Below are 10,988 nucleotides of genomic sequence, written 5' to 3'. Positions count from 1 at the left end.
CAAAGTTCATGAAGAGAATGTCGGATTGGCCACCCAGCCAACAAAACCTGCTTGCCATCGTCTGCTTTCACTGGACGAACGAGAAACTTTCGCGCGGCCCGTCCGTCAATGTTGATTGAACCAGTCAATGGGCACCCCGTTATGGCCACATCGCTCCCCCGGTGAAGCCAAGATGCACCCGGCCCCCGCGACGACGGACCGGCGACGCAGCTGTCGCTTTTGCCGCAGTCGCAAGCTCCGCTGCTCAGGCGCCAGCGTCTGTAGCGCCTGCAAGGATCGCCAGATCGAATGTGTCTATGATCAGGGCGGCCCGAAAGGTCGTCCCCGGGTCTCTGGTGCGCGCACCAGCGGCCGCCTGGTTGCTGGCCAGCCAAGGCCGGAGCCCGCCATGAAGCAGGCCCCTTGGACATCTCCCTCGAGTCCGTCGTCAGCTGCGGCCGGTCAGCCCTTCTCACCGCGTCTGAAGAGCGTTGCCGATGCTCTGGCTGAGGTGACGGCCGAAATCCAGGAGAAGCTGCAGGGTCCAAGGGTCGATGGGATGCCATGGAGCCAGGCCGGTTCTTCTTCTTCTTCTCCTCCTCCTCGCCAGCGGCTGGCCAAGCTGGGCTGTCGCGATCTCATTATGGTGCTGACCCAGGATATTGTCGATGCCACAGCCGCCCGTTTTAGCGGACTCGACTGCCTTTCTTTCTTCTCCAACCAGAGCCAATTCTTCCGAGTCAACATGGCGTCCAGCAGCCCCCCGGAACCGTCTCCCACCCTCGAGCCGGCGCCACTTGCAGCATACAATGGCTACCGCATCACCCAGCTCCTAGACGTGTGGTTTGGTGCACATCCGTTGTCCATGTCCCTTTCCAAGACGCTGCTGCTGCGAGACATCCGCAGCAACTCCTATGATCCCCTGCTCCTGGCCGTCGTGCTAGGGGGCGGTCTGCTGGAACTAGAGGATACAGACACCCGCGTGGAATCCGAGAAGCTCCTGGACTGGGCGTCATCACGCCTACAGTACATCTCGACGGCGGCGGCCGACTTGTCGACCGCACAGGCACTCAGCTTGCTGGCCTGGCATGAGACATGCCAGGGCAACATTATCCAAGCAATGACCTACAGTGTCTACGCAAATCGCACCGTAACCCGCCTCACGATGGACACTTTGGCCCGGTCCTCGCGCGACGTCCGGCAAATCAACGGAGTCGACTTAGTTCAGATTGAATTGGAGATGATGCATATTCTGGGATGGATGACTCTCGCGTTGATGGTCTGGTATTTTACACATTTGGGAATTGTGGATGATAGTTTGCCAGCGCTCGCGATGATGTACGAGCACCCGCCCATGAACAAGGACGCGTCCTTAGTGCTACGGCTCGACAAGGCGGCCGACAACTTGTCCACGCTCCCACACCAGTGGGCCTGGATCCAGGAAATCTGGACTATCAGCCACATCACCTCCGCGGCTGTTCACCTGAACTCGATCTACCCGCGTCCGGCCAACGGGCCCACATCTCCCATAGCTCATCCTCATCATTCCTGGCAGAGTCAGCTGCACGAACAACTGCGCAACATCCAGCTCTACAAGGTCGACATTGGCAACCTCTGTAACGAGGCCCGCGCCGTCTTGGCGCGCAACGTGCAGATAATTGAAGCCAACATGGAGGACCAGGTGGCGCAGACATGGATTCTCACCGCGTACCGCACCTTGCTCATTCATCTCCTGTTCCCGCGCATGGAGACCATCGCCGTCACAGCCGAACTCGTCCAGAACCTCGCCGACTGTCTCGCCTTTTTTACACGCAGCTTCCCCATCCTCGTCCACATCTCCACCACTCATGCGCTCCCCCAATCAAGCATCCAGTCGTGCGTCCGCTCCTACATGGCCGGTCTGGCCGCCTGCGGCAGTGCCATCGACGCGCTCTTTCTCATATCACCCAAACAATACCAATGCTGGGAACCGGACATTCTGCAGGGGCTAGCCCGACTCCTCGAGCAAGCCACGAAGCTAGACACGCTCTTCGCAGACGACACACTACTGACGGACTGGCGGTGGCGGAATGTACAAGATCGCTTCCACCGGCTATCCAAATACAAAACGGAGCTGGAAAGCGTGCCACCCGGGTGGGGGGACCTTCCCTTGCCTATCAGGCCGGCGGAGCGACAACCATCTTCCTCCTCCTTGCCCACAGCGGCCGCAGCGGTCGCGGCGGAGTCGACGGAGCCGACACCCACTCCCATCGTGCCGCTATACACGGCTGCCAACGAATTACCGTATGTCCCGGGATACAGCATTCCAATTGAACCATCGACGTATGAAGAAACATAGCATTTAGACAGTTATCTAGCGTTGGGGATTGTGTTAAATACGGCGTTAACGGATGGGGATGGAATGAACGGGGATAGGACGGAATCACTCGCATATGGATTGGTTGGTCGGTTCCTTGTGGATACTCTTATAATAATCATTATCTTAATAATAAATAGATTTCTCAAAATCGAAATGCATATTCTAATTGCATCTATACTACTTTTCCTCCCACTTCTTCCCTTTTCAAGATTTTCGTAATTGATCATGATTCCACCAGAGTAGTTAAAAGTTCCTGATAAGGAGATAAGGTAAGATTACTACTACTACTAAAGCTATCGGTTTTGATCGATCACTATTGCTTATCTCCTCCATCTCCTCCCCATCCCGCAACAAGTATCAATACTTACTTACTTACTACCCACTAACGAAAATCATTACAGCATGATATCTATCTATCTATTTTTGATTCCATCGCATGGATGGATGGATTATATCTCTAATCAAAGAAGTGCTAACTATATCAACAACTCCTAATCACTGATCGACTAACTGACTGACTAACTGACTGACTGACTGACTGATGTATATACTACATCAATTACTTCATCCACGAGTCTATCTATCAATTTATCTATATATCTATCTTACTCTCGTCAGTTGCCCTCAAAAGTCAATATAAGTGTATGTACTGTAGTATAGTATAGTATAGTATCTATAGTATATATAATCACTGATGAGCTCTCACGCGTTATGTACAGTATATGTAGATGTTATGTATTCAACATCTCCGGTATGCAAGATTAGGTTGAAAGCTTAAAATTTATCTCGAAATAACATTGAATTTTTGGACAGCTAAATAGTAACGATTGAACGAATGAACGAACTGATTAACTAACTACTAGGCAGTGCCGAAGTAGCCTGCCCTCTGCGTTGATATCGGCGCCGTGATTGAGCAGAAGCTGCACAATCTCGGTTGAGCAGCCCCCCACGCCCATCAACAGGCTACACCGGATAGATGGGGAACGTGTATTTCAGGTCCTTGCCCTCGCTGCCCTTGCTGCAGCCACAGGGGCCTTTACTATTGTCCCCGCTCCGGACTCACAATCACAACATTGTGGGTTGGACATCCGTCCAAAGGTTATAGACGTTGTCCATCCCACGGCATGTTGTCCAGGTCTTTTGTCTACTTGGTCCAGCATGGCGGGCGCAGACCCATCCGATCGTATCATCATCGTGCCTGAGTTGTCGAGTCTCTGCTTTCATTGAGACCAGCTATTCTTAAAACAGTGACAGTGACGACGATTGTTACTTACTATGACAATGATCACATCAACATGTGGGAGACTTGGCAGCTTCCATCGTACGTCTTCCATTTGACTTGGCTGGTGCCGTGTTGAGTCCTTGGTAAATACCGAGTGGATGAATTGAGATGATGAGGTGGGTGGATTGATGCATGCATTGACTGTTTCCAAGGGGAGTCCGAGAGAGTAACAGCTCTATGGTATATTCAAAATTCGCATCTCATACCCTATATATACTACTACTATCATATACTTATCTTCTCAAAAACAATATTAGTATATAACCACCACCACTCTAATTAATTAAGCGTACTACTATATTCACACCTCTACATCCCCCAACAACCACCTCCCTTCTCTACTATTAGTATCACTACTACTAGTAATCCCCCCGACCAGATGCGCCTCCCCCAACACCTCCTTCACCACCAACACCATCTCATCCACCGTGATCAAAAACCCAAAGTACGCACTCGCCGCAACGCAGAACCGTCGATACCCTTCATCGCGCATCATCTCGCCCGAAATGACATTGTCTTCCTGACGACGTCCTCTCGACCAATTATCCACCGCCAGTTTGAACAGTGGCGTGGGCAGAATCTCCGGCAATGCGTCGCCCGTTTTCAGGGCCTGTTCGCAGAGACCCATCACCGCCATGACCTGGCCGATGAGACGGTGGTCCAGGAGTCCAGTCTGACGGGCGAGTTGGTGTTGGAATTCCTGGGGCAGGGATGACGAGAGGAGTAGGAGACGGCTGAGCTGGCGGTTGAGGTTGCGGCAGAGGGAGTTCACTTTGGCGAGTGAGGCGCTGTCGAAGCGGGAGCTGGAGAATTCGAACTTGAGAAGTTTGATGGGTCCGTCGAGGGAGACGAGGGTTTCGGCGAGTTGGAGGGCAAGGGGCTCGGCGAGCTTTCTGCCCTCGGAGGTGTTCTGGGCCCAGACGGAGAGGAGGAGAGCGTAGTGCGTAGATAGGGTGCGCATGGCGCGGGAGAGAGACTTGCAGACGTGCCGCGAGGCAGATGGTGGGCGTGGGAGGAGCTGGACGATGGCGGATGCGGCGACTCCGACGAGCACCAGGAGTAGTCGTCTCCAGAAGACGTTGTAGCCAACTCCGGGGTTGCCGTACTGGGGGATGTGTCTGGAGACGGTTGTTAGTGTGACATTGGTGGCGGAAGTTTGGTAGGGTTGGGAGAGGGAACTTACGTATCATCGTAGCTATACGCGATGACTAGCAGGAATGTGGCTCCGCCAATAATTCCTCCCTGCATTAAGGCCGGCGGCAGATACAGTCTGATCCAGACCAGAATTACCAAAATCGCAGCGGTGATAGCAGACAGTCCATACGGATTGCCCGGGCCATTTGCGGAGCCGATATACCATGCCAACAGCCCCAGAACGCCTCCGATGACGGTTCCAATGACTCTTGCAATCACCGAGAATGTAAAGTCCGCCATGTACACGAGCAGGCCTGTCTGTCCCATGATCAACGCCCAAAGCCCCTTCGAGCGGTAGTAGAATCCCGCACTGTGAGGGATCACGCCTGGAATGCCCAGGGCGATCGTAACCACAACCATGCGCAGGGCATACAGGCCTTCGTCGCAGGTAAACCAGTGATAAGTTCCCAGGATGGCTCGACTGAGAGGAGGGCGTGGCTTCGTGCGGAATCCGCGGGTAGTGCGCAGCTTCTCTTGTGCGGCCTTGGTGATATCGTCGGCGCTGACGCGATCCGGATCGTCTTCGGTACCCTGAGCCCCCGGTGCCTTGACCTCGTTCGAGGAGGCCCATGATGCGGCGTATCTGAATCTCGTTGGCAGGTAAATACGGATTTTACTTGATTCTTGGAAGACCGTAGATACCCGCGCGAGCAGGGCCTCGGTCTTCTGCACTGTGTTGGAAATGTGCTCCTCGAAGGCTAGAACGAACATGAGTGGCCGGAATTTCTGGGCGTCGTCGAGCGTCCGTTGGTCGTCCTGTCCGACCAAGATGTCGCTCATTTCATTGATCAAGACCGAACGGGCCTTGCCGAGTGCCTCAAGCGCCTTCTCACAACGTTGCTGTAGCTGCTCGCGTTCAGCCTGAGATGGCCGCCGGAACCAGCGCCGACAATTCACCAGGTGGATACACTCTTGCACAACGCCCAGTCCCTCCACACAAGCATCGATGGCTGCCGCGCTTGTCTTGACCAGCTCTTGGATGATCTCTTTGTGCAGTCGGTGGCTGTCCGGGCTGCGGAATCCATCCAGCAGTTGTGCAAGCTGCGTGAGCTGATGCGCGCCAACCTCGCGCGCAGGTTTCTCTTGCACATCCAGGTCCTTCTCATCAACATACTTACGCAAAACATCCTGTGTGCGAGCCTCGCCCACAATCCGGTCAAGGTGAAAGTCGAGAAGGGATAAGACCGCAACAAGTACGTCTCGCAAAGGGCCCTGGAAGGACGCGACATCTTCGGCCCCCCAGCAGCCTACGGAAAAGTCCAACGGCAGAAACGCCAAGGACGGCTCCATGCTCTTGTATTTCTGGATGATCCCAGCATGCGTCATGCGCAGATCGTCCGGATTCGGTTGTTTGTCCTTCTTGCAAAGGGTAGTTGCGGTCATCGTTAGGGGAATCTGGAGGAGTCGGACGGTATCTTCCATACTATCCAAGACCACATGCGATGTTGACTGAGGGAAGAAAAGGATCGAGCATGCTAGGCCGAGTCCGACCCCAATGGCGGCAGGTTTGACAAGAGTCAGAGGTAGGGTTCCTGAAAAGGAGGGTAGAAGTGGAGTATAGTTCAGGAAAAGATCCGAGATGATGATGCCGAATATGGATGTCAAAGCTGCTTTAGGATTGCTGGCCCGAAGACGTGCCTATACGTTTAGCGTAACCCATCGCCATGAGTCGGACAATAAACCTACCATGAAATATACAAAAGTGCAGATGAGGCAAAACGTCACGGCAGTGACGCGCACATCCAGCATATACCCTTCGTATACCAATTGCTGCGCTATTTCAGCAGCGGAGTAGGTCGAATTCTGGGCCTGTGCCCCAGCCGTCTGCTGCAGGGAGGCCAATCTCGCCTGCCTGTCGGCTGCCGGTCTCGCTGCCTGAGCAGCCTTCATGGTAATGACGCCCCATGCCCAAGCCAGACAGATACCGATGAACAAGGACAGCGCACCCAGAAGATAGATAAATACGATGCCGGATGGAGGTAAAAACAGTAAAACGAGACTATGTCATATTCAGCATACCCACGCGACTCTCGTGCACTGGGGCAGATGCATACGCTGCGAAGAAGGTTGCAGTGCCGATGCTTTCCAGCGAGGGATGTATGAAGATCAACAAACAAGCCACCCAGACGGCGACCCAACATCGAAAGAAGATCTTGAGATCGCGACCATTGAAATGGTCTAGAAACGGGGGTAACCGGCGTTTCTTCTCCGCGATGGCGGGAGGAGCACTATCCGAATCCGACCAGGCCGGGGGGGATTCCTGCGTGGTTCGTTCGGCGGCCATGATGGCCTCGGGCTGATCTGCTTGGCTTCAAATGGCCCACGTGGGCATGAGGGCTGGTGGAAGGAGGAAGGAAAGAAGATTCAATAAAGAGAGTCGAGAAAGGAAAGGCAGAGAAGCAAGGGATGCAATGCAGATAAGAAATGAGCGACGGGAGACGGAATGAATGCACGAGAGAGAACTGAGAAGAGATTGACAGGCCCTCGGTCGATCAAGAGGGGAAACCGGTTGGCATTTGAAGGCCCGCAGGCAAATCTGTGGCGCCGCAAAAGGAGTGGCCATTATCGCGAATAGAGTTAAATAGATCGGTTGATCTCACCAGGGCCGTTGGTCGTCCCATGGATGGTCCGGGGTGTCCCGGAGGGTTGTTTGCCTGGGAGCTGGAAAGGAGGTCATTTAGAACTGATGCTGATGCTGATGCTGATGCCATTGCTTAGGATGTTTCTCCTCGTCATCACTGCAGATTCTGAATTTGACAGCAGAAGAGGGATGGTGGAAATGCCGAGAGAGATCGACAGTCGACAAAGGGTTGGTTCATAGTGACGCCCATGGATTGACGCTGATTCAGCGGTGGGGCCGACCAGCTCGACTTGATCCGAATCTGAGGCTAGTCTAGAAGTCCTGGAGTCAATCTGAGTATAAATAGATAGATGGACCGCTGTGTGGGCTTGTGTCGGAAGCTGCTGTTTACTCTGAGATGAAACTTGTCGTCACAATTGCACGCGACTTCAGGTCTATAGAGTAATTAGTGTCTGAATAGGGACTGTTCTTCCCAATGGCCCTTCATAACACATGACATACCAGACTAGCAATGGGAGACGCTTGCCTTACAGCATGGCAACTTTGATATTAGGATGGTTGCAATGGAGGATGATGACCAGTTTACAGTGTGCTACAGTGACATACTAAAGGGGGTCAGTTTGCGCTGTATGATTGTCTGTCCGACCGTCAGTTCTCAAACCCCCAGGACTACAGGTGCGGTTTTCAATATGTAGTTGGAATCGCTAAAAGCTGAAATTCATGTTCAGAATTGCTGGAAAACGCTCATATAAAGCATCGCAGAACTAGCATCGAAGAATATGCACCATACCCAACCACCGGCTAGGTTCTAATTGTATGCTCTCCACCAAACCCTTACACCCCAATCAGCCCATTATCCAGCAAGCTGCTCGACGCCACAAAGCTGAATCCTCCGAACAGCTCGCCCTCGCCCATGCCATCGGGATGACTAGCTGGCGGACCGGACGCCCGGGCCGCATAATGGTCGTCGAACGCATGCACAATCGGACTCAGCGGCAGCTGCGTGAAATCCATCGAGAAGTTCTCCGCCAAGGCTGGGTCCGTCACCACCGGATTGATGGGAGGCGCCACCTCGCGTCGCTCCAGCGCCTTCCAGTCGATCTTCCGGAAGAAGCGGTGGTTCTTGATCGTCTGCAGGTCCTTGGGCATGTGGTATCCCAGCCGCTTCGACGGCTCCTTGCGGAGCAGCCGAGTCAACAGGTCCTTGGCATCGGGTCCCAGGAAATACGGCAGCGCCAGCTTCTGCTTCACAATCTTCTCCTGCAACTTGGCGTTGTTGTTGGCTTTGAAGGGAGGAGATCCGGTAAGCAGGTCGTAGCCCAGTGCGCCCAGGGACCACCAGTCACAGGCTTTACCGTACGACTTGCCCTGCACGACCTCCGGGGCCATGTACTCGATCGTGCCCAGCGAGGAGTTGCAGCGATCGTCATCGTTGACGGCAATCTTACTGAGACCAAAGTCTGTCAGCAACAGGTGGCCCTCGCTGTCAAGCAGACAATTCTCCGGCTTGAGATCGCGGTAGATGACTCCGACGTTTTGGTGAAGATGTTCGAGGGCTAGCACCATCTCCGCCATGTAGAAGGCGGCCGCATCCTCGTCAAACATGCGCTCCAGAGCCAGGTGCGTGAACAGCTCGCCGCCCTCCGCATACTCCAGGATCAGGTACAATTTCTCGTGGTCCTGGAACGCGTAAAACAGTTTAACCACGAAGGGGTGGCGGTTGACACTCTCCAGGATCGTGCGTTCGGTCTTGGTTTGTTCCACGAGCTTCTTGTGGACGGTAATCGACGCCTTGCGAAACTGCTTCTGCGCATACAGCTTTCCCGTGAGTAGATGGCGCACCAGCAATACAGTTCCAAAGGACCCTTTTCCCAGGCAAAGGAGGGGCTCAAAGTCGTCGGTTGTCATCTTTCGGCATAGCTGGGTACGCATATCTCGCACGCTTGATGTATTCCTCGAGTCTTCCTCGGCGGCCGCATCGGCGCTGACATAGTCATGCTCCAGAGGCACCTCGTAGCTTGTCAGGACCTCAGTCTGATCACTGTCGGAGCACACACTGGCGTTACTCGGGGTCTCAGCGGGACCGGCTCGGGTTCCATTGCCAGATAGGCTCATCGACTCCAGCTGAAGCTTCAGAGCGCTCACTCCGCACCCAGCGGCGGGCTGAACCAACGGACTGCCCCCATTAGTTCCGGCACGGGTGCGCGGGTGCGAGCTCGGTGCACGAGAGCTGGCAGCCGATCGGTCCGAGTCTTCATCGGCGGAGCCACGAGGAGTGAACCCGCGCACGGTCGAAAGGGCCGGGGCGACCTCATGAACCGCCTGCTTTTTCTTCTTCTTGCGGCGGTCAGCCCTGCCAGCGAGCGGGTGTGCGTTCAGCTCTGGAGCCGGGAAGGGATTGCCTCCATGAACTCCGGGTCCCTTGATCATGGGTCCTTGCTTGCGCTGGGGGCTGCGGGCGCTCATACGAAAGCCGGTTTCCGGGGCGTCGCTCATATTGATCTCCTTGTGCGAATGCGACATGTCGGCTTGCGGACTGAATACATCACCGACCGAGATGTCATCGTGACCAGTAGTAGTCGCCGAGGTATCCATTTTGTCGTAGTACTAGACTTCTTTTCGGATTTCTCTTTATCCCCGTAATTGACCAAGCACAATCCAGCAGCCGTCCGACCGGAACGGCAACAGCACGATGCGTAAAGCCAAAGGCGATCAAATGCACCCAGGCATCGACAAATCGAGGCACTCCTCTTGTTTGTGAAGGCCTAATCAAAGATCTAATATCGCAATCAATGGGAGAGATCAGCTTTGATTGTTTTTCTTTCCACGCCCCCACACACATATCCACACACGCGCACCAGCGCGGGGTATGCACAGAAAACCCTAAATTTCCACAAGCAAGGGGGGAAGGGGATCAAGGAAAACTATCGGAGCAGCGTACACTTGGTAACACACAATCCGAGAGGGTCAAGCGACCCAGCAGGAAAGTTACGCGGCAGCCTGCAAGATCTCTCGGATATAGCACCTATTTACCGTCCGCCCTTGTTCAGGACGGACCATGGACCCTAAGCCAGAACACCTTGTCGTCGGAGACGGCGGAGTGAGCGGACGACACGGCGTAGAAGCCAGTCGAGGTGAGATTATCGAGAGACGCCGAGGAAGGGGAATTCGAGTCGAGAGTCAGCAAACGAGAGCGGGGGAAGCGGATAAAAGCGGACGACGAAATCGAGGGCAGCGCAGACAAGCACATAGAGGAACGGGAATGGCGATGACGGCGAGGGTGGTGTGGAAAATTGGTACTCCAAGGAGCAGGCACAAGAGGCACAGCGAGGGTTTAAAAATCGGGTGAAGATCCCTTTTTTAGAGAGGAGAGGGAGAAGAAGAAGAAGAAAGTGAGAGCTGACTTGGATTTGCTTTGACAAACGGGAAAAGAAAGCTGCTTGGCCTCGGCGCTGAGTGTATTTTTCCCGGGCCGTGGACCAATCAGCGGGTACCGGTGCTAAGCGACGCTAAACCCAATGTGGTAGCATGACTTCACGTGTTACGGTCATTGGAGGATGGCACCTGATCGCCCAATCGGGCAATCCGGGGAA

The 10,988-nt window shown here is 54.1% G+C and overlaps 4 protein-coding genes across 4 annotated transcripts; 2 read left to right on the top strand and 2 right to left on the bottom strand.

The window, feature by feature from the left end:
• Positions 1 to 172: 172 nt before the first annotated feature.
• Positions 173 to 2,317, top strand: ASPBRDRAFT_55204 (fungal specific transcription factor domain-containing protein; the record flags this gene model as incomplete). The annotated part of the gene is made up of 1 exon (XM_067627356.1): positions 173 to 2,317. The coding sequence occupies one exon, from the start codon at positions 173 to 175 to the stop codon at positions 2,315 to 2,317; it is 2,145 nt and encodes a 714-aa protein (XP_067479201.1).
• Positions 2,318 to 3,737: 1,420 nt separating this feature from the next.
• On the bottom strand, positions 3,738 to 7,575 carry ASPBRDRAFT_43333 (uncharacterized protein). Its single transcript, XM_067624972.1, has 4 exons — positions 6,869 to 7,575; positions 6,501 to 6,813; positions 4,804 to 6,452; positions 3,738 to 4,738 (listed from the first exon to the last, which is right to left on the bottom strand). The coding sequence occupies exons 1-4, from the start codon at positions 7,096 to 7,098 to the stop codon at positions 3,922 to 3,924; spliced, it is 3,009 nt and encodes a 1,002-aa protein (XP_067479200.1). The 5' UTR covers positions 7,099 to 7,575; the 3' UTR covers positions 3,738 to 3,921.
• A 395-nt stretch (positions 7,576 to 7,970) lies between these two features.
• On the bottom strand, positions 7,971 to 10,139 carry ASPBRDRAFT_582237 (AGC family serine/threonine-protein kinase). Its single transcript, XM_067627867.1, has one exon. The coding sequence runs from the start codon at positions 9,988 to 9,990 to the stop codon at positions 8,230 to 8,232; it is 1,761 nt and encodes a 586-aa protein (XP_067479199.1). The 5' UTR covers positions 9,991 to 10,139; the 3' UTR covers positions 7,971 to 8,229.
• Positions 10,140 to 10,453: 314 nt separating this feature from the next.
• Positions 10,454 to 10,927, top strand: ASPBRDRAFT_124835 (uncharacterized protein; the record flags this gene model as incomplete). The annotated part of the gene is made up of 2 exons (XM_067617734.1): positions 10,454 to 10,740; positions 10,828 to 10,927. 2 exons carry the CDS (start codon positions 10,454 to 10,456, stop codon positions 10,925 to 10,927), a joined length of 387 nt encoding a protein of 128 aa, XP_067479198.1.
• Between the last annotated feature and the right edge of the window lie 61 nt (positions 10,928 to 10,988).

This window comes from Aspergillus brasiliensis (genome assembly GCF_001889945.1).
Source record: "Aspergillus brasiliensis CBS 101740 unplaced genomic scaffold ASPBRscaffold_6, whole genome shotgun sequence".
Classification (NCBI taxonomy): domain Eukaryota; kingdom Fungi; phylum Ascomycota; class Eurotiomycetes; order Eurotiales; family Aspergillaceae; genus Aspergillus; species Aspergillus brasiliensis.
The sequence above is the reverse complement of the archived record's forward strand: the minus strand, read 5'-3'. Positions and strand labels throughout refer to the sequence as shown.